The 24,152-nt window shown below is 39.5% G+C and overlaps 1 protein-coding gene across 1 annotated transcript in view; it reads right to left on the bottom strand.

Moving 5' to 3' along the window:
• VAV1 (vav guanine nucleotide exchange factor 1) overlaps positions 1-23,195 on the bottom strand; it is a 69,267-nt gene extending 46,072 nt beyond the window's left edge. The window contains exons 1-2 of the mRNA XM_039337266.1: positions 22,861-23,195; positions 4,263-4,379 (exon numbers count right to left, since the gene is read on the bottom strand). Of these exons, the coding sequence (XP_039193200.1) occupies positions 4,263-4,379; positions 22,861-23,064 (321 nt within the window). The 5' untranslated portion in view covers positions 23,065-23,195. The remainder of the gene's footprint in view (positions 1-4,262; positions 4,380-22,860) is intronic.
• Positions 23,196-24,152: the final 957 nt, after the last annotated feature.

Here is a 24,152-nt window from a genome sequence, read left to right as displayed (position 1 = left end):
CAAGTCGATGTGGGTCCCCTCGGGGCAGGCAAGCATCATATAGATCATAATTTAGTCCGTCTTTGAAATGGCTAAGGAGGATGTCTTCTGGCCAATTCAGTTTGCTGGCAATGGCCCGGAATTCTTGTGTATACTCAGCCACTGGGCGTTTGCCTTGCCTCATCGTTTTTATCCTTTCACGGGCTTTGCGATCAGCAGGGGGTCTTCAAATCGTCTTCTCAAAGAGGACATGAAACGGTTGAAGTTACTGAGTTCTGGGGCATTGGAGTCATGCAAGTTCACCACCCAATCTGCAGCCGGTCCATCCAGGGCAGATTGCACGATCCGGATGCGGGCTTTGTCGCTGGGACTGTCCTGCCCGTATTCCTCCATGTAGCTGAGGACTTGGGTTAGGAAAAACCCCAAGCGTGTTGGCTCCCCTTTGAATTTCACCTCCAACGGCGGACGTCTTGGAATGCATCGGTGCCTCTGTTTTTGGTGGTAGTGTCTTCCGTCCAGATAGCCATCTGTGGTCCGGTAGGGGGTGGGGACTACTGGATCAGCAGATGTCCCCGGGGTTGCAGGTTCCACTTCCCCCTCGGTGTCTCTCCCTTTGCGGCTCCAGGAGCTGGGGCGGCCGTAGGGCTCAGGATTCTCCTTTCTTAGGGAGCTGAGAGTTCTCTTCATCAGGTCAATAGCTTTCTCTAGGATCCAGTCTGAGTACGGTGCCCAGCTTTCTCCCTCTTCACTTGGGTGCAGGGATTTCTCCATCTCCTGCTTCCATTCTGGTTGCTTGGGGCCCCGTCTCAGGGTCACCTTTCTTGATTCCTTTCCCCACTCACTTTTCTTTCCAACGCCCATTGACCAGCGAGGCTTGTGGTCCCGTGTCTCCACCACTTCTTCTCCTGAGGAATCTGACCTCTCAGATCCCAACATTTGGCAAGGTTCCAACTGGGTCAGCGGCTCTCTTTCCAGGGAGTTTTCCCCCCTCTCTTGCTCCATTGTCTGACATGGTAAATTTTTGCCAAATCCCCCGGCAAGGGTCTCCCTTCCAGGTGGATTAATTTTGCAAGTCCTGTCTAATGTAAGGACCCACCCCACTTTGCATCTTAAGAAGACAGAACTTTTGGAATAATTCTTCCAACAGGAATCCTTTATTAAGAATAAGTGGTTGCAGGCGTGCTAGACAGGACTTGGGGTCCAAGCTCTCCCATTCAAGGTTTTAAGGGGTTCCCCAGTAGTCCCACCCAATCACCCCCCCTTCCAGTGATAGTTTCAGGCATCACAAATCCACCCCTTTACTCCTTTCTTCCGTCTGGATGGAAACTTCAGATAAACTACATGAAAGGTAAATAGCCCCCTTTGTTATGGTAAGGTTCAAACTCTTTGAGGTTGCAATAAACACATTCAGCTCCTTAGAAGTCTACTGAAGGAAGTGAGGGCCTTAAAGCCCCTTTGTTCTCCCCCTTCTCTCCCTCTTATGGCAGAATCCAGAGAAGGCAGAATTGGGATTTTCTATGTTTGATAATTAAAGATGAAATATAATTGGATTCTGACACTAAGTTTCAAGTTGACTCATCTAGTTCAAATCCCAAGTCTGTCTTCTTAAAACTTTCTTGAGGATTTTTATTTGGTCTTAGAATATTTTTATAAGACGTTCTTATATACTGTAAGCCAGACATGTCAAACTCGTGACATCACTTGACTTTCGCAACGTATCGGGGGAGTTTTGGCACTGCCAGCAATGGGGTGGGCGCGACTTCTGTGTGATGCATCCAGCCTGTGGGCCGGCAGTTTGACACACCTGCTGTAAGCAAAGTAAATGCACCATGCAGTTGTATGTTCCCATTGCTTGAAATAAAAACTATTTTAGATCTCATGTCATACAATTGTCATAAGCCTAGCCTAGCCTAACATACCATATAGATACATGTATTTTGTAGAAAAAGAACACATGCTTCCCTGACCTGGTGTCCAACCCTCCCCAAATTCAACCACAGTTGTAAGGTTGGGGTTATCCTCTGGGCTTTGTCTCCAGCAGCAAAAATGTTAAATATGTTAGTCTTCAAGATGACGAAAGCATTTTTTCTTCTTTTTATGCTTCTTATATAGAGTGGGTGTAGGATGGTGATTCAGAACAAGACATGGAAATCCCCTACTTCAAATTTGGCCTCAGCCATAAATTCAATTAGCAAGTCACTTTTTCTCAGTCCTTAGTTCTTAAATTAGCTCTTAAGGGTCCTGAGATGATGAAGCTTTTAATTAGGGATATCAAAATTCACTATTTTGGAAACAGAACATTTCAAAGAATTTGGGAATGCTCACCCTTTAGCCCCTATGATTCTGCCTCTGGACCAAAGTGACAAAATATGATTCAAAATAAATAAAACTATTACATGCTGTTAATAAAACTATTGCTATCACTAGATAAGATCTTCCTACCTGAATGCTCTCCGAAAGAAGTATTTCATGGTTTTTCTAAAGATCAGAAGGAGTGGGCACTGGACCTTAGAGAGCCAGACTGGCATGATAGTTGACATCAGGCTAGAAACCCTGTCTTAGGCATAAAACCAGCTGGGTGACCTTTTGCCATCACACTCTCAATTGTAGGAAGGAGGCAAGGACAGAGTACTTACAAAAATCATGCCAGGAAAACTCCAGAGAAGAAAGGAAGGAAGGAAGGAAGGAAGGAAGGAAGGAAGGAAGGAAGGAAGGAAGGAAGGAAGGAAGGAAGGAAGGAAGACCTTATGAGCTATAGTATTCCAAAAAGAGGGGTCTGACTGAGGTTCATGTTTTAATGCTTTTTCCTGGAGCCTGCCAGGTTTGTTTTGTTTTGTTTTTTGACAATCTGTGGTTTCAAGGAAGCATTCTGCTGCAAGGTTACACATATTCACATGTTACAGCCAGTCCTTAGGATACACCCACTACAGCCAGCTAAATGGGTCTGCTACTGTATTTTGCATCCTGTTGTGGGCAACAGCTCATGGTTGCTCCCAGATTTGTTCAAAGAAAGCAGAAGGTCTGGGAATGCAATAAGGTTACACTACACCTCTTGTCAGAAAGGGCTAGGTAATGCTGCACTGAAGTGAAACAAAGAATGATACAATATGCTTTGCTCTCTCGAGCAGTTGGGACATATATGCTGTATGTACAGATAGAAACAAGAGGAGAGAGGGAGAGAGAGAGAGAGAGAGAGAGAGAGAGAGAGAGAGAGAGAGAGAGAGAGAGAGAGAGAGAGACCCACCAGTCTTTGGGACTATTGGCTATTGAGATCCACTTTGCAGCTGTCTGGAGCAATAATTTACAGTACAAGCATCAGCAAAGACAAATACAAACATCCACCTGCTTTGAATGTCTGGAGAGATCCACCCATATCTATGAAATGCTGGTTGAGCTATCATCTCATAAAGATTTCAGGCCCTTTTAAACATATCTACAGTTCCTCTTTAGAATACCTCCCCCCTTTAAGTTTTGCTCCTGAGGTATCAGATCTTCACTCACTGATGTGGAACATTTTTTTTGCCTCAATAAGATGGCCCTAATCTCAGAATCTGAGCATCAGGGTCCTGCCAATCCTAGTTTGCTGGATTGAGATGCCATGCCCAGTCAGGTATCACAATTGTGAAAGAGGCACAATGGAGTACACATATATTCTTTAGCCATTTCGTTTGATTGTGACCTCTGAACTCATTCTGAGACAAATAATTTGCTACAATTTGCACATGATTTTACTTGCTATTCATTTTTTTCTTGCCTGGTAAAGGTTGCTTAAATGCCTGCATCACAGTGGAACTGTCGTTTTTAATATTTTTATTCTTACATCACTTCGCTATTCATAAATGTAATTGATTGTTTTATGGTTTTTAATATTTTAAGTAACCTTGTGGCCCATCCAAATGCAAATGCAAATAAAGAAATGAAATGCACATAAAGAATACAATAGAATAGATGTTTGATTTGTAGATAAAGAAGATAGTAATTTATTCTGCTAGTTGAAATTACAACACCAACTAACTAATTTTACTTGAAGTGGGATTTTGTTTGGAAGGATCTGAAAATTGCTTTTAGGGGCAAATACTAGGAAGAATAAAGAATATTAATAATTAAAGCTTGTTTTCCCAACTTAGTGCCATTGCTGAAACTAGTATTCATTGAGACTGAGAATCTTCCACTCCATCCATCATTCCACAATGACTTCACTGATATAAAACATTCAAGATCAAAAGGACTTTGATGATTATCACATGGAGCACACGCAAACTCTTTTATGGGGGGAAAAGTACCTTTGCAAAATCTTTTACATCGAACAAATCAAAGACCTCAAAAAGATCACTTTTCCGCAGACCAAACTTCTCACGGCAGGTAGCAAGGAAGGTTCGGATATTCTTCAGGCACAGGAACTGGAAAGGAAATGTAAAGAATAGACAAGGCTATCAGAAATAGGTGATATTGAGTAAGAACATTAGCAAGCAGGTCGATGTATTAAATATATAGTTAATTCAATCAAAACACCAGCTTCCAGTTTCCTTTGAACAATTTCTGTTTGATTATACTAGGTTGCCCTAAACTTTTCACCAAATTATCAACAAATGATGCTGATGAACTGCAATGTTTATATTAAAAAAAAAAGTTCACTCTAAAAGTTTCATTTCTTCTGTTTTATTTTTTAATCTGATGCCTATTTAAACCAGAGACCTGCACCTAAATTACGGCACACTACATTTTAAAGTGATGTATGTATGCTGTCTTAATTTGAAAATATGCAGGATGTAAATATAATAAATGAATGCATTTTAATTTGTTGCCAAAATACTTTATAAAAATTAGGGTAGTGTGACAAAATAGAATAACCTTCTGTAACCTGACTAGCAATTACCTATTGCTAGTGCTATGAAATAAGCACAGAGGCAAAATGCCCATTATTATGACAGAGAGGGAACAGAGGAAGTCAATATAGGAAGCTAATTGAACGGAAGCCATTCTTTCATACATACAACTGACTTCCCTATGTATGCACTGTAGATGGGAGGAAAGAATTATATTTCCGCAGCATATTTGTTTATTTCAGAAAACTGCTGAGGATCATATTTGGTGCTGGGAACCAGCCTAATTTCTCAATTATGCTATAAGATTTTTTCATATTTCATAACATTTGGTGGGTGAGAGCAGATTGGAGAGTTCCGTTCAATGTACCCTAAACAACCTTCTTCCATCCATTCTTTGCTTTCCTAGCCATCAAAACAACAGCAAGTCTGGTCCCACTTCTTACTACACTAAGTGTAGTAACAAGCACTTCCATTTGCAACAGAAGATATTTTGAGGTAGGAAGAAAACTACGCTGACCTGAAGCATCAGGCATTTTCCAAGCAGAATGTTGAATACTGTAGAAAATATATAAAAGAAGGCTACTGATGATTTTTGACTTCTGTGCTTTATGAATTTTTGATGCCAACAAAATGTCATTCTCACATTCTGAAAATAAACACACTGTAATATACAGCCTATCAAAGAACTGTAGAGAAAACATTATGGAATGCAGCACAATGCCAGTTTTCCCACTCCTCCTATTCCATTTTTCATTTCCAATAGTTCTAGTAAACCTTTCTTTTGGAGAAGGAGTTCTTAAGTTCTTCTTTGTTGTGTTTCTGCAAAACTTAGGATTCCCCCAACACTGTCAATATAAACTTTTGAATTTTCTTAGGGCCAATGTTGTACACATATTGAACTTTGTTAGTTAATAAGGATACAATAGATGAATCAAGAATTATTGTTCATTAAGTTATTCTATAGAATATTGTTACATATAAAATATATTATTTATATTAAGTTCTGTTTTAGAGCCAATCACATGCATATTAGCCTTCCAAAGTGCTTGCATCAATAGTAAATAGAGAGATTATTCAGGTAGGCCCAGATCCAGAAATCTTGCTTTGAATTGTTATTGAATCATCAATTATCTAGATGTCTCTAAATGTATAAAATAAGTGAATGATCTCCAAACAACAACATTTGTGAGAAGGTATTATGTTCTTGTTAAGGATTTCTTGTCAACCATTCCAGATTTGTTAGGCATAATTCAGTTTTGCTTTTCCCAGAGTAATCTTTTCCTATGTTGACTCCCGGCAGATGCATGGAGTTCAACTCTCAAAATTCTCACTATTGACTCTGATGCTAAAAACACTGAGGTCCATCTATTTGGACGGCTATCATAAAGCATTCTAGGCAACTGTTCATTATATTATCTAAGCTTTGTAAATGGAGATATAATTTTGGGATATCTATACTGCCTCAATAGTGTTGTAATTCATGTTGTGTTCCTTATTCAATGGATAGTAAGGTGACCAACCATCCTCCTTTAGGGAGGACAGTACTCCTTTTGTAAGTTCTGTCCTCTCTCGAAAGATGTCCTCCTACATGTCCTCCTTTTTGATATTTGAAGACTAATCTGTAAATCTCCATATTCGATCGATGGCGAGCCGATCCATTGCATGTGATGTGATGTATTTGTATTTGACATGATGATTCATCAAGGCTTGGTACAGTGCGGCAAGACGCGATTATGAGACGCATGCGCTCTGCACAGGAGAATTGTTTTGAGAGAGTGCGCTGCACACAGGTGGCTTTGTTTACTTCTTACCGAAACATGACATGGCACACACGCATGCATTAGACTCACTTTTTTTTCTTTAATTTATTTGTGCCCTCCTTCTCATTGTAAAAAAGTTGGTCACCTTAATGGATAGTGACTATTCAGTCACTGATTGTTGATCTCCAAAATTATTATCCTAGCTTTTTCATCATTGCATATGATTGGCTCTTGAAAATGAGTGCTTATTGACTCATGGATAGTAACTATATTGAAGACATTATGCATGCAAAGATGGAAGACTACAGAAAGAGCAATAATGGAGGAATGAATTTTGAAGATGGCCGAGTTTGCAGAAATGGCTAAACTGGCTTGTTTGATTAAGGAGAAAACTACAACTACTGTATGTTTTAAAAGACTGGAAAACCTTTATAGACTTTTTGCTGAACAATGGAGAAAAATGAACTGCAGGTTTTGGGATTTATTGATTAAAAGCTTTGTTTATGTGAAAAAGGAAACTATGATATGCAGTATGGGAGGGTAGAGATGATAATTGTTATGTTTGTAATTGCTGCAAAGACGTTTGAAAGTTGCTTCTTTAGATATTTTTCTTTTTCTTCCTTTTTTGTCATTCTTCACTTTTTCTTTAACCCTTTCATAACATTTTTATTTTTAAAATCTTTAAAATCTTCGTAAAGATTTTTCTTTCAATAAAAATTATTCATACAAAAAGAAAATGACTGCCTCCCATAGAAAGACAAGAAAAAAATTTGCTAGTGATTTTTTTTTTAACTTTCATCTGTTTGTGTCATGTAAAAACAGCCTTTTGGAGATTGGATGGATAGGTAAGTGAATGATTCTCTGAAGTGGTAGGTGGGAGAGAAATACATTTGGAAGAGATCTGAGTGGTCATTTCCAAGAAATAAAGCAATTGTCCCGGCAGAAAGTGAGAAAGGCTGTGAGATTGCAATGGGTCTGAGACCTTTTCTGAGATTTTTTTTATGGCAGAGAAGGACAAATTCTGGACTGCCCACTGGATGAAGTAGACATAGTCAGGGTAAGACGTTCATTTTGTAGAAATGGAATACTCTGGTAACTCTGGAAGACCCCTTAGGCACACAATTTTGGGGCCCGAGCAAGCAACTGCAAAGTTTACATCTAATCTGTTCCTATGTTATCATACCTTACAACTCTGAATCAAGAAAACAAGATTTAATGCCATAAATGGCTAATACTTATATTTGTATGTACCAGTTTAAAAAGAGGGAAAAGTATTTGAGGAAATATGAAATTCATTTTCATTTTGCTCCACCTTACCAAAGAATAAGAGAGCTTGTTATCAAATTATGCAAGGATGCAATTTGCCCAATAATTTGGCAGCTACTTTTTAGTTTTATACAATTTAGTATTAGAAAGCAATTCTAAATTGGAATGGATAGGTGGTTACTATCCATAACATCAAATTTTTAACTTTAAAAGCCTGTATCTCCATCCCCATCCATTGAAATCAGTAAGAAAATGAAATTCAGTTTCACAGGACTCCATTCATGTTCTTCAACAAGAAAATACTTCCAAAGGAAGCACTAGCAAGATTTTGCTGAATCAGAACTACTGATTTCTGTCACTCTATGGGAGTTAAAAAAACATTTGTTACTGACCATAATCATTAATCAGACATACTTTTCATGCTTGCAGCTTTAAGCTAGTAATGGTAGTAATTAGCATGTCAAACTAGGGCCAGAAATCTGTATCCAGGTAATCTTTTGGTGACCATATACAAATTATTCTCCCTGTCTTAGCTACATTCGATCAATCAGAATAGAGCTGGAAGGGACCTTGGAGGTTTTCTAGTCCAGCCCCTTGCTCAAGCAGCAGTCCCTATATCATTTCAGACAAGTGGTTGTCCAGTCTCTTTTTAAAAACCTCCAGTGATGGAGCACCCACGATTTCTGAAGGCGAGCTCTTCCACTGGTTAATTGTCCTCACTGTTAGGAAGTTTCTTCTTAATTCCAGGTTGCTTCTCTCCTTGATTAATTTCCATCCATTGTTTCTTGTTTTGCCTTCTGATGCTTTGGAGAATAAATTTATCCCCTCCTCCTCGTAGCCGCCCTTCAAATACTGGAATACAGCTACCATGTCCCCCCTAATCCTTCTTTTCTTTAGACTGGCCATACTCAATTCCTGCAACCATTCTTCATATGTTTTAGTCTCCAGGCCTTTAATCATCTTACCGTAGTTGCTCCTCTTTGCACTTTTCCCCAAAGTCTCAACATCTTTTTTGTAATGTAGTGACCAAAACTTGATGCAATATTCCAGTTGTGGCCTTACTAAGCCTTTATAAAGCGGTACTAATACTTCTTGTGATTTTGATTCTATGCCTCTGTTTATATAACCAAGGATTGTATTAGCTTTTTGGGCTGCTGCCACACACTGCTAACTCATGTTTAAGTGATCATCCACTAGGACTCCAAGGTCCCTCTCACAGTTACTGTTTTTGAGTCAGGTTTCGCCAATCTGTACTTGTACCTTTGGTTTTCCTGCCCAGGTGTAAAACCTTCCTTTCTCCACATTAAATTTCATTTTGTTGTATAGGGCACATTGTTCAAGTCTGTCAAGATCTTTTTGGATCCTGAGCTTATCTTCTGGGGTGTTAGCTATTCCTTCCAGGTTAATGTCATCTGCAAATTTGATGAGATCCCCTTCTATTCCCTCATCTAAGTTATTTATGAAGATATTGAAGAGTACTGGGCCTAAGACAGAACCTTGGGCACCCCACTGCTTACTTCCCTTCATGTAGATGTAGCACCATTAAGGATTACTCATTGAGTACGGTTTGTCAGCTAGTTACAAATTCATCTGATGGTGATGCTGTCTATCCCACATTTTTCTAGCTTACCAAGAAGTAGGTTATAGTCTACTTTGTCAAATGCCTTGCTAACGTCTAAGTATACTGTATCCACAGCATTTCGTTGGTCTACTAATTTAGTCACTTTTTTCATTTTGAGCCTTTGCTTTCCTGATTTCATCTTTCCAGATTTGGGCTATCTGCTGATATTCTGCCTTAGTTATTTTCCCTCTTTCCATTTGTTGTACTTATCGATTTTATCCTTCAGTTTACCAGAGAGATCTTTATGCAACCATGCTGGTTTCTTCTTGGATTTCTTCTTGTTGTTGTTTTTTAGTGATATTGTGTTGGACTGGACTTTTATGATGATATTTTTCAGTGTTTCTCACACTTCTTGAGTTGTTTTCCCCTTTAGGATTTTTATCCATGGAATTTTGCTCTCTGAGTTTGTTAAAATCAGCTCTTTTAAAGTTTAGGACAGTGATGGCAAAATTTTTAGAGACCGAGTGCCCAAACTGCAACCCAAAACCCACTTATGCATTGTCGGGTGCCAGGTGGGTGTGGCCCATTGGGTGGGCGTGGCTGTGGTAGTAACAGCAGACTGGATGGGACTAAAAAGTTCAATCAATCAATTCCAACTTTGCAAGATTTTTTTTTCCCGCAAGAAGTTGAAATTGACTGATTGAACCTTTTTTTTTTTTTGCACACGGCGGCAGAGACCTAAAGCAAAAAGGTTTTATAAAACCCAGCTGAAGGCCTATGACTGGGGCGATGGCGCATGTGCCACAGGTGGCACATGCGCCATCGCCCCAGTGCCCCAGTGCCCAGTGCCTCTGGCACCCGTGCCACAGGTTCGCCACCACTGGTTTAGGACACTGGTTGGATTATATTCTATTCCTTGTGTTTGCATTATATTGAATTCCAGTATGACATGGTCACTCTCCGCCCAAGGTTCCAGCAATTTCAACTCCCTCTATCACTTCTTCTCTTCTTTTCTAATAGTAAGAATTAGGTCTAGTATAGCTTTTCCTCTAGTTCCCTCCTCTACCTTTTCGGTGATAAAGTTGGTAGCTAAATTGGTTAGGAATCTGTTCGATCTCCCATTTGCAAAATTGCAGAAAATTGTTCTGAAGAAATAGTGGAAAAAGTTCATGCATATCAAACTGAGCTTGGAAGAAGTAATAAACTTTGCATTTATTTGCATTTTACTAAACTAAACTTAGTCCTTTGACTTCATCTCTGACTATTTCCTCCTGCAGCCATAAATCTGCCTTTATTGTATATAGAGACAAAATGAGAATAACCCCACACTAATGGTGAAATATGCTCTTACACTGTGAGAAAGAACAGGCCGAAGTAGATTGTTTTTGGTCCTTTGGTTATCATCCGGAAGCAATACAGCTGGGATCTTGACAAAATATAAAGTAACCTCGAAACCACTATCCTTACCCAGATAAAAAGTAAGTAAATGCAGTTTTTAGATATCGGCAGTATTAGAAGAGAGACTTTCTGTTAAGATGAGAATCATTCTTAGATTGTACAAGGGCACACCAAGGGACAGAGTTATAGATCATGTTGCTCATCTACACATGAATAATTCAGATTAATACAGGTGTAACACAGAGCAAATATCTTAGCGAAGCTCTGATAGCAACAGGGGTATCTGCAGATTTTGGACAAAAGGAGAGACCGTGACATTGCAATCAAAGCTTTGCCTATTTTTTTCTGTGCACCACACAAAACAAGTAACTGGGTGACTGGTTCAGATTAGTAAAGTAGAGCTGCAATTCTTTTTTGGGAAGTAAATTCCACTGAATTCATTCTTCCCATAGAAGAGGATGAAAATCTTTGCAACCTACAAATATATTTTACTTTTGTTTAATACAAGAAATGCTGTGGCTTAAGAATTTGCTGCTAATCCCAGAATCCTTGACAGTGCTTAAGAAGATACTGAAACCTTTGGTTTGCCCTTTGACTATGTGCTAGTTTCAGTTTCTAACCACATTCATTTCTCTACAGCTGTCAAAACTGTTAAAACTAAGAGTGCTGCTGGTCCTAGGTTGATGGGAAAAGGAAATTAGAAGCAAACATGCCACTCTCAGTCTCTGGGCAAACTCACGTAACAATTTAATGTCTAAGTAACTTATGGGTATTTCCAGAGCACGTCTGAATATCATATGACCAGCCAGGGAAGATCTAAATCATTTTCTGAACTAATCTCAGCCACTTGTTAGGTTGACTGAGTTTCCGAATCATGCTGTAACCAGGGTTTGTTAAGTAATCCCTATGTGAGCGGGTTAAGGCAAAAACTATCCCTGATGCATAGCAACTGCATCAAAACCAAATATAACATATTACGATTAAGCCCACTTTAAGTTTCAACCTTCCGAGAGCAAGATGAATAAATGATATTTCCCTTCTTTATCCTTCAACAAAACAATACAATATGAATCACCCAGAATAAAAAAAATGGAGAAGGATGTCCATAAAGGAATTGCTAGACTTAAATTTCCCCAAGAGCCCCAAAGGCTCCCCTGCCCACCTAGGGTGTAATTAGAAACTGATAACTGACTTAAATAATCATGTAAGTTGCATAAAATATCATACAGTGGGCCAGATGTTGGGCTGTCCAGTACAGTATTGTCTGTTTTAACTGACAGCCAAGAAATAAACTACATATGACATTGGTATATGTCAGTGGTGGTGAACCTATGGCACGTGTGCCAGAGGCGGCACTCACGGCCCTTTCTGTGGGCATGCACGCCGTTGCCCCAGCAGAGTTCACCAGAATAGCGAGCACGTGGCGTTTGGAAGCGACGGGGCAGGAAGTGAGCGAGCAAGTGGCATTGGTCCCCTGGGATGCCCCAGAGATGGCAAGGGACTGGTCCCCGCCATCCTGGTCCTAGCCCATCTACCCCAGCCATGCCCACCCAGTCTGACGTGACCACAGTCTGACGTGACCAGTCTGACGTGCCCACCAAGCGGCCATGCCCGCCCAGTGGGCCACACCCCCCCTCCCTGAGAGCACCAGAATGCTGATGCGGTCCTGGCACTTTGCAATAAATAAATGGGTTTTGGGGTGCATTTTGGGCACTCGGTCTCTAAAAGGTTTGCCATCACTGGTATATATGGCAAAGTGTACTAGTTCTCCAAATAAAATCCCCTTGGAGATGATAGGAAAAATAAGACAGATGCTAATATCAATTCTTTTCTTCTGCAACCAGCAGCAGGTAGGGAGAATTACTGTCATTGGAGAAACCAATAAAAACCACAGAAGAGCTCAGATAAGAGATCACTTCCAGTAGCAGAGTTGAGAAACCTCTTGGGGGCAGTTCCTGGAAATTATAAGAACCAATTTTGGTTTCCCTTGTAAGATGGCTATTATGGCCAACATTTTATCATAGGGTACAGTATGTGTCCATCTATCCATGAGGAAGGCAATCTGCATATCTCCTCCCTGCTTTTCTATCAGTCCAAGTTCTGTTTCTTATTCTAGCTTAGCTTTGTCTTTGGCTAGACATTAAGTTGTGTGCACTGAGTTCAAATCACCTGCCATTATTACTTCCTAAGCAAGCCCATTATTTTTTTGCAGGAAACCAGTTTTCCATCAGTTTCTTTGAATTAAAGTATATTTGAAAGCAACTTCAAAAAAAATTAGATGAGGCTGGCATTCGCACCAAGGGAGTTTTCTATAGGCCTATCACTGTCAGTGGGTATCATCTGAGTGATCTGAAGTCCATTAACTGAAGTACCTGAGAAATGAAAGCGGGACCTTCTGTAAGTAAGAAGACACAATTATGCTTCTTTCCCTATCAAACAATTGGGGGAAGGTGAAGGTACAGCAAGTGACTTTAAAAAAAACAAAACTTAATCTGAGCTTTCCTCTCAAATACTAGTAATTTGTCCTTAGTCAGTGCTGCTTTATGTTTCCTTCTAAGACTTTCTGTACATGACTACGTTCTGTCTATCTATAGCAGGGGTGTCAAACGGGCGACCCATGAGCCGGATCATCATGCGCAGGCCATGCCTACCCTGGCACTGCAAAAGGAAAAAATATCGTGATACGTCACAAGACGTGATCGAGTTTGATATCAGTGATCTATAGTATCATTACCAACCCTGTTGATGAGCACATAGTTTGGGTTATTGTTTATTGCACATGATTCCTGAAAGCTGTCATGAGAACTTGCAACTTTAATTTCTAAATGATATTGATTTAGGTGTCTTATTGATAATGGACAATCAATTTTTCCCATATTAATATTTCTTCTTTGTATCATCAGGGACACTAGTTTAGATGAAGGATGTTTGGACTTTCTACTCATAATCATTTTAAAAGAAATTCTTAGTTTTCGTATTCCACTTCTTTGGTAAGGTTTCATAGAGAATAGCAAGGAATCTTCCTAGGTTACATTGGCTGAGAATGATTCTGGGTTTTCAAGCCTGGGAAATTTTCTCCTCTAAATGGATCCACCCAATCCAGAATTGCCTCTCAAGATACCCTGTAAAACCTTTATGGATATATACAAATATAAGCCTTGAAACATTGCAGTAGATCATGAGCACATTCTGTGGAACAATCCCTAAATAAATATTTGATTTACTTGTTTATGTTGGGCCTGAATGTGTACTGCTTGTACTGTATTACGTGTAATATTATGTAATATGTACTATGAATGTTGCTTGTATATGCTGGACATTCATACCAGCAATATTGAATAACAGAATAACAGAGTTGGAAGGGACCTCTGAGATGTTCTATTCTAACCTCCCATCCAAGCAGGAGATCCTTATACCATTCTGGACAAATGGCTGTCCAATCTCTTCTTAAAAACCTCCAGTGATGGAGTACCCACAACTTCTGAAGGAAATCTGTTCCACTGGCTAATTGTTCTCATTGATTCTCTCCTTGATTAGTTTCCATCCATTGCTTTTTTTCCTGCCTTCCGGTGCTTTGGAAAATAGGTTGACCCCCCCCCTTTTTTTGTGGCAGGCCCTCGATTGCTTTCCTGATCAATTGATTACTTTCCTGAATCGATTGATTGCTCCCCTGAAATCATCTAAAATCTCTGAATTGTAGATATACTGTAAGTATTCCTACTTGTGTATGAACTTAATACTCTTTGGGTATTTCCAACCCTAGGAATGAATATTTCTAAGAGCCAGTTCTAATCCAAGGAACTGCATAGGCAGAATTATAGGTGGCACCCGACTTAGCAGTAGTACTTTTGAGAAGGATCTGGGTAAACACAGCTGACACTGAATCAGCATTCTGCTGTGGTTGTCCAAAAAGTCAAAGCAATCCTGGGATGCATGAAAAGAGGTATAATAGCAAGATCACGGGAAGATAATTACACTCTATGCTAGATTGGTCAATACAACACAGAGAATACAATACAATAAGAACAGGCCTGGAAAGTGGAGCAAATGTGGCAAGGGACCTGGAAACCACATTCCCAGGAATTTAATTATCCAGGAAATGTTTCGAGGCGATCAGAGTTCATATCTCTTGGATATTCCTCCTGGATTTCCCCAATCTCTCCTTTTTTTCTATCTTTCCAGAATAAAATATATTTACCTAGAAACTTCTCAGAGTTTGGAATATTCTTAAGTAGTGCTTCAGATTGCAGCGTTTGCAAACAAAACTGCCTTTCTCAATTGCTGGGCTAGCTCAAGGGATTTGCTGCCTGGACCACAGAGCAGGCACTGGGCTGGCACCTTTTCAAGGTGTCTACTCTCCTTCATTACACAACCACTTTGTCAGCAGCAGTCCTCTTGCTGATAGTCCAACCCTCTGTCACTTTAGTTTCTATACAATATCCCAGATTGCCCTTGCTCAACACTAATGCATCCCTAGAATCCTGGAAGGGAATTAACAATAAGCTATAGCTGCCCACCTTTCAGCTCAACTTGAGCTCAACTATCATGGCAATGACCATCAGCCTCCTTAAAGAAGACTTACATCACTAGTCTGAAACAGGTTCCTATCCTGGTGCTGCCTGTAGCAGCATCAGTGGATGAATATGTTATTCCCTACAAGTCCTTTCCTCTTTTCTGTACCTCACTGTAGTCATATCTCTCCCCATGCACACTAGAGTGGAGGAACCAGTTAATCCAAGGAAGAAGAATCTAAGGGCTCTGATTAATAGTATGCACGTATTAGAAGAAATGTCACAATTCCAACAGTGTCCTAATTTTAGATAAGACAAATATATAGACAACCTATGGTTGCAAAACTCTTGTCAATTTCTGCTTCTTTTTTTTCAATGTAGAACAGGGAAACATTCCAATTTTATGAAGGGGAATGGCAACATGCATCTGAGCATTGTTTTGGTAACTGTTTTTCCTTTTATCAGCATAAGAAATAACTTTCACAACTGTCCCTTTTTCCCTCTTCCCTATACAAGAGTAAATACTTTCCCACTAAGAGCTTATTGAGAAACTTGCAAGCAGCATTATTATAGTGAAACATAGATTCCTCTTTCCTCTTTTGTTCAAGCTCAGGCCTCATTAGTTTTCCTCATTAGTTTTAAAAGAGAGAGCTTTATGTGCTTCTGCAAACCATGATTTACCCCAGCCCTATTAATATATATTCTTGTTTCTCACTGGCCTTATTCCAGTGATTTTTTTTTTTTTTTTGCTGATTCTGATCTTCTCAGTCTTATCAGAAGAAGTGAAAATATTAGATTTAATAATTTTCCTGAAAATACAAGTTAAACTAATGGATGTATTTCAATCTTTAGTTTTCATCTTTGCACAACTAGATTCTTTAATTGTCTACAATGGAATAGCATAGCTTATAGATCAGTGGTTCTCAACCTTTTTAATGCCGCGACCCCCAACCGGTCGTAAGTTGAGGACTACTCAACTGGTGCAGCACCGTTTGCAGAATGGGACTTTTGGCAGGCTCAGCAGGTCAGAGACAGCCTGGACAATTCCTATTGGCTTTTGAAAGCCAATAGAATTAGACTCTATTCAAGAGAGTCTATTCTATTGGCTTTCAAAAGCCAATAGAATAAAAGGGAAAGGGGAAAAAAATGGCAGACTGCGTTGTTTGGTGACTCCTGTGAAATGGTAGTTCGACCCCAAATGGGGTCCCGACCCACAGGTTAAGAACCACTGTTATAGATGAAGGACCAGCTAGAGAGAAATGGTCTTTGTTGGTATACCTGACACTGGAAAGTATCTATGTTCTAATCTAGAAATATTTGTAATACCCCATTGCAATTATGCAACTAAGCTCTAGAGTTGTAGCACTGCTGAAGTCTCATCCACGTGACCTGTTTGCTGGGACACAAAAATTATCCACCAACCATTTGCTGAAGATAAATCCTCACAATAGAATCTCTATTTTGCTACCGGTCAATGCTGAGGCAGGCTGACGCTGTTCCAGCAGGGTGTTTTTCATTTCTGCCAGCAGACAACCATTTACTGCTTGGAGGAGACTTTTGAGACTGGTGATCTAGTGGGCTTCAACTGCCGCCCCTCTTCTAGCTAGTGAGCTTTCTACTTCCATGACAGAGGACTGGACATCTCAATGGCACCGCCTCTTATTCTAATTTTTTGTTGTTGTTCAGAATGGGGGATATTAACCTGAAAGATTGACAGCAAGTCTACGAACAGTTCAATATTCCCTTCTGAAAACAAAAGTAAAGGAGGCAGAACTTCGCCAATCATTTTTTGCTGTTGGCAGAAGAGGTAAATGAACAAGTGGAAAGGAGTGGCTGCAGGGTATCATAGTTGGCTACACAATTCTGAATTTGTGCATGTACAAGTATATGTAATGTATAAATAAGTCTGTACACACATGTATGGCAATGTGTGTCTGTAGGCATGAGTTTGTGGTGAAAGAAAGAGATCTATAATAAAAAGACATTCTGAAATATTGTTCCTTTTCCCTAACCAATTTGCAAGGTAAATTACTCCACCAGCTGCATTCCTCCACATTTGACCACCCAATTGTATTAAGGCAGTATCAATCCAGTTATATTTATTTTGCAGCAAATCCCATGCATTCTGTGTATTTCCTAAAGCATCTGTGCATAGAACAACTTAGGGAGTACTTGGGAGTAGGAAGAAATGACTTCCCAGTCTGAAACAATATTTTCCAAACAGGAGGGTTTGTTTCAGTAGGAGGGAGAAACGACACAGAGTTGGAACTGCAGGACCGTCCTCATTCAAGAACTCCTTTGTATGTGCAGGCAGCAAAACTGACTGGTGCCAAAGCATGGCAAGATAACCCATTGGTGTGTATTGAGGCCTATACTATACGGACATAACATTCTGCCAAACAATTTGCCAAGTGAAGATGGTTGCAACTGGCAAGTGGCATTTTAAAGGAGAGCATTTTCACCCATGTACATACAGAGATGCCAGCAAAATGAGAATATTTCACTGATTTTCTGGCCCTGTAGTAAGTATTATGCTTTAATGTGTATGTATAGATCACTCAGGTAAAAAGTGGCTTACACCCCCTCCCTTGGTCCCTTCCCTTGTTCTTGCTCCATTTTTCATAACCTACACAATTATGGGAAGTGGGAAATAAGATCACATTAGCTAATCCAGTCCTTATCATACCCACCAGCTCACCATCATACTCTCTGCCTTTCTGATTGTTCATATGTTGGGGAGAAGACAAGGGGGGGGGTCACATAAGACTGAATCACAAACCCCACAGACAATCAATATTCTAGGTACCAGAAGGTCTACAGCCATTTCTCCTCTGGAGATCTTCCCATCAACACCTGAATTCAAGTGGGGCCAGGCAGAAAGTGAGGTGATGGAAGGGTCAGCTGACACGGCCATGTTTTCCTTGTATTACCACTGTATTCACCCAAGGAATTATCAAACTGTTTCCTGATCCATGTTGTAGCAGATTAGTGGAAATTGAAACAAAACTATCAAAAGACTGGAGTAACTAACAGCATTGATATTTGAGTTTAAAAATCTGATATTTAAGAAAAACAGAAGGCAGAGCCTGCTGGGCTCTGTGGAAACAAAACTAAAATCAGAAAAGTGTTTTCTTCCTATACAGGGCAAAATGTCTTGCATTCTAAGGCAAGAAAACACATGCAACACCAACCCCATCTCCGTTACACTTGAAAGCGGTCACTTGCTGCTGCTCTTAGTCCAACATACTTGAGCCTAGGGCTTTTTCATGGCAGTATGTGAAACCTCATGTTGCACGAGCAGGAACTGGGAATTCAAGCATGGGTACTAGGTAAAATTGATCCTGAGATTTGCTGGCAGCTTGATCGAGAATCATCCTGACCTAAATAAATTCAAAAAATTTTATTCTCTATATTCTTACACCATCTTTCACCCAAAAGCCTTTCAGAAAAATCCACAAAAACAATATGATCCCTGGCCACCTTAACAAGTCCTCTTGCCCTCATCTGAAGAGCTGTTCCTTTCTAAACTATGGTAAGCTAAGATATGCGCAAGAATCATTTAAGGGAGTGAGAGCCATGAATTACAGTATATATGCACAACTGATTGATTGACTGATTGATTGATTGATTGATTGATTGACTGATTATGTGCCATCAAGACACATAAGATTTTCTCCATGACAATCTATTCATCCCTAATCTGTTCTTTCAGGTCTCCCAACAGTGCCCTCATTTTCCCTGTAACTCAGCTGAGCCATCTTATTGCTGGTCATCCCCTTCTTCTTTTTCCTTCTACCTTTCCCAGCAGTGGAGTCTTCTCTAGAGAGCTTGATCTTCTCATAATCTGTCTGAAGTATGATAATTTGAGCCTGGTCATATTTGCCTCGAATGAGAACTTTGGGTGATTTGTTTGGTGATCCTTTTGTTGGTTTTCTTGTCTGTCCCGGGGCTCTCAGGAGTCTTCTTCAACACCAACATTCAGAGGTATCAATACGGTTCCTGTCCTGTTCCTTCAAAGTCAAAGATGCATGTTTCCTTCCAAATAAGCTTCAAATTTCCCTTCACACAGAGCCATACAAACTAGCTGAATTTGGCAGGTGGTTCATCATATATTTGGGTTGGAACAAGATGGAGACAATAAAAGGTGGGCTTGAATTTAAATTGTTAAGGAAAAAAATAATAATGGCTGAATTCTTACAGCATCCCACAGTCCTTGAAATACTGGAGACACTAGGCTGTTTACCCAAAATGGAGAGCCAAGGGAATGAAGGAAAATTCTCTGTCCTAAAGGACCAGGTTAATTCAGACTGGATGCTTGGGTGATCCCTCACAGCCTTTAAGTGTCATTTAATCTAATTCAAAGTTTGCCAAAACAAAATGAAGATTTCCCCAAAGGTATTATTTCAAAAGGCAACTGGACTTCCTTTGTTTTTCTTTGAAGACATTTCACTTCTCATTCAAAAAGCTTCTTCAGTTCCGACTGAAAAAACACCTCTGGGACAACCATGACCTGGATGACTGAGAATATCCATAGAGAAAATGAAGATTTATATCTTGCTTCCCAATACCGTCTCCAATAAATTGACCGTGCTTCTTGCAGCTGCCATCTGTTTACCCATAATTTTTGTGCAGCATTCATACAAGGGGAATTTAATAATAATAATAATTAAATAATATTTATTAGACTACATAATAAAGAAGAAATGTATTGACTATGTTCTTATATTGATCCATGCTTAGTCTATTGAATTTCTTGTTTCACATAGCCTCCTGAACCATAAATTATAAACAGTAGCTGTTTTTCTCACATACCGTATTTATTATATGTATATCCTATCTCAAGGTAGTGCACACAGCACACTTTTCTCCCCACACAAAAGCAGCCTTGTGAGGTAGGCTGGGCTGAAAGAGAGTGGCCAGCCTCATATCATGCAGGCAGCTTCCACAGCTGTGGTGGACTTGAGTGTGAGTCTTCCCACTCTTAGTCAGCACCTTAGCAGCTACACCACTCTGGTCTTTTCTTATACAACCATCCCACTTCCTTCATAACATTTTAAGGTTTTGGGGAGATGAGACGTTCACCCTGCATCTGTAAACCTGTTTTTTAATGGCTTCTCTTACTGTCTTTTTATTCAGAGACAGGCACAAAGAGCTTATCTGGAAAAGAGAATAGTTGCTCTCCCTTTGACTGATAGTCTGATGAATTGCCTTTAGTTTGTGTCAAAAATTCTGAAACTTGAATGAGGTAAATAATAAACAAATAAAATTAAAAACAATAACCGATAATGTATTTTGGTGTAGTTGTTTCAACTTCTACAGAAATTCAAGACTAGAGTTCACAACTATATATTTTTGGCAACTGCTTTTTGTTGCAAAATGTGATTGATTTCAAGATTGGCCCAATTTTGAATTAGTAACAGAAATCAATGCATTAAAATATTCTTCCAATTTCCAATCAGTGCATTGACTGATAGCACCAGGAGCTGTCTCTTTGGAAGTCTCACTGTCTGCATTTATATTTTAAACTAAGATCAGCTTGTATGTGTGCCAGATGTGAGTTTTGTATTATAATTCCTGTTTGGGTATATAAACTCTGGCTTTTTCTTCTTTTTATGGGATGCTGCTTAGTTTTTATACTTTAAGTACCACTTTAAGTCTTCTGATGCTGCTGCAGCTACCTTAGAAAAATTTTATGGAGACAAGGTAAGCCAATTCTAGTAATTACAAAATACTGAGATTATTTCTTTCTCTCTTTCCTCTCCCTCTCTCTCACAGACAATACTATAAGAAATGAGAATTTTCCTAATTTCCTGTAGCATCTTCACTGCACTCTGTATAATGGTGTGCCAGACAGAGCAAAAGAAAAATTGAATTTTTGCAAGTACATTATATTTTAGTAATCTCACTTGTGAGATTTCATGTGAAAACAATGATTTTTTATTTATTTGTATTGTTTACAAGACTTGGAACCTGTTTCATCACTTGAAGGCAATTCTAAGTGGTGTTCCATTAATGATATATTTATTTTTAATATATATCATTTTAGTAATATAGGGATGCTATTGGCACCATTGTATCCATCAGTGCCACATTACTGACTCTCTTTTTACTTAGTTAATCAGCCTAAGTTTTCAATAGCATCAAGAGCTCTATTCCTAGGAAAGTTGGAAGGAGTTAGCCTGCAATACTTGGATTCTAACCACTGCGCCACTAGGGCTCTGGGTGCATTGTTGGACGACCTAAAGAACCTACTTAATGACTAATCATCGAGGAGTGATTGTCTATGTGGTCATCATTTTGATAACACATAATCAAACAATCAATCAGTCAGTCAATCAGTCAGTCAGAACTCTGAATAGGCTTTTATGATTCCAGACTTTGCATGTTATATCACAAAACTTTTGGATCATCAAGGATATGGATGTCAAAAGAATTGTTTGCAATTTGGGCTCTCAGATCAAAGCAGAACTATGCAGTCCTCATCTTTTGTCATGGATCCTTTCTCAAAATATGTCGTCCAGCGATTCTGGCCTCTCTAAAACAGTGATTTCCTTTTAGCTTAGCTCAGATCATTCCAGATTCATGAATACATCCATGTAATTTGCTGGAAGTGCTGTAGTTTATAATTACTTTCTCCCAGGACTGCTTTTTTAAACATTTGAATCTAGCTACACTGTGGGGGAATTTCCCGATGGTTCCTATTCAAGTACCAATCAGATTTAACCCAATTTATTTGGGAGTAAGGGCAAGGATCAGCCAAGGCTTGCCAAATGCCACATTGTTGTTTTTTGCAATATATATATATATATATATATATATATATATATATATATATATATATATATAGAGAGAGAGAGAGAGAGAGAGAGAGAGAGAGAGAGAGAGAGAGAGAGGTTCTTTCCATTCTATTTGTATGGCCTCCCACTTGCAGACATTTTCCTTCTCATTTCAGTTAGCAAGTCTCACCTCCTATCTTACCAACAAAGTCAAAGTGAAATATACACATCTGGTCTCTGCTGTGCACCTTAGTAACTCCACCCCATCACTACTTCAAACATAGCTATGAGCAAACCAATATTCCCCACCCACACATATATGATCACACTGCAATTACTTCCTTAGATGCACATTAACCATTTTGCTATTAGATTATTGCCACAAGCACAAGCCAAGTGGATCTCAGGATCCTCTTAATGCCCTGTACTATCTCACATAATGCCCTCTTAATGCCCTGTATTATCTCACATTCCTGGAAGTATCACAGCTCACTGATTCTGGTTGCACAACATCAGATTGTATCATTCAATAATTCTTTCCTTGCTGGCTAAAACTGCCATCTCATCCCATCTATATGCATATGTTGGCAAAATTACAAGTTTACACAATCACACATTCACCCACTTCCACTCAACCACATTCTCAGTTGCCACAGTGACTAGTCCAGCTTCATAAACTTGATAGGTTTCTGGTGAACTTCGGGTCTGGCCTCTCTTTCTCAGAACTAAGGGATCTGTGCCTCTGCCATCCAGATACCTCCCCTCCCCTCCCCATCCACTCACCTGGGACATTTGGGGGCGCAAATTGATTTCCCTTAGGTTGACGGTTTGAGGCATGAGATTGTTGAGAAGCTGGCAGAGGAGGACACCGTCACGCAAGGCCTGGGCCAAATCACAGACCTGGGCACTCTCCGAAGTCACTCTGTGGTTAGGCGGCAACACCCGGCATTGGATGAGCCATTGGGCACACTGCTTCCACAGTTCCATGTCCCGCGACTCCCAAGTGGCTGCTTCAGTTGCTGGAAGAGTTGCTTTCCACCACCTTCCTTGCAGCTGGGAAAGACAATGAGAAGCCACCAGCTTCCTCTTCTGCAACTGACATCAGACCACAAAGACAAGGGCCAGGGTGGGGGCTGGGGAGCTTCCTCACCCCACCCCTGAGAAGGAGGGGCTGAAAAGGAGAAAAATGAGCTCAGCCCTTCCTCCTTGAAGAGCATTGCAGTAGGGTTTTTTTGCAGGAAAATCTCCCTTTCCCATATATCTCTGGTGTTCAAAGCCTCTTTTCTCTCCCAGCATCATCATAAAAATGTTGGGTTGACAACTGCTAGGATACAACCTGAAGAAGAGACATGTTATGGGCAGATTCTTAAGTCTAAGGCAAGTTTTGTTGAATTTCTTTTGTTCAAAAAATCCTTCAATTTGTCAAATAAAATAAAAGTAGCAGCAAAGAGGAAATAGCCAAACAAAGCCACAAAAAGCAATGAATTGGGGAAAAAAAGCAGTTTAACAATGAACACAAAATTAAAATATTTGAATTGTACCATTTTGTGAGTCTCTTGGCTAATACTAAATTTTGAACAACTCTCACTGTGGAAACTCTTCCTTGGGTTCCTCTAATCTAGACTATTTACCTAGGACACCTTTAGTTAGTTGGACTGTTGGGATAAAATGTTAGTTGGGATAAAATAAAATATAATAATTTCAAATATTCTCTTTTATTAGGACGATTGTATTATGCTACCTTATTTTCAGGAAATGCCATTCTGACTTTTTTATTTTATATTATATTATAGTGTAGTTAGTACAGGGCAGTTTAGATCTCAGAATTAATTAAAAAATTATTATCTGGAAAAGTTGGTGCAAGACAGGTTTTATATTTTGGGTTAATTAGTAGACAAAAACAATTACTTCATATCATTTTCCATTTTAAAAAGTTAATATCTGTTCAAAATGGTTCAGAAATAGTAATTAAGACAAGTGCTACCAATACAGGTAGTCCTCGACTTACAACTGTTCGTTTAATGACAGTTCAAAGTTACAATGGCACTGAAAAAAGTGACTTATGACCAGTTGCA

This window comes from Crotalus tigris, unplaced genomic scaffold, assembly GCF_016545835.1.
Source record: "Crotalus tigris isolate CLP2741 ecotype Arizona unplaced genomic scaffold, ASM1654583v1 scf7180000017673.840971, whole genome shotgun sequence".
Classification (NCBI taxonomy): Eukaryota; Metazoa; Chordata; class Lepidosauria; order Squamata; family Viperidae; genus Crotalus; species Crotalus tigris.
Note: the sequence above shows the minus strand (reverse complement) of the source record. Positions and strands in the feature narration are given on the sequence as shown.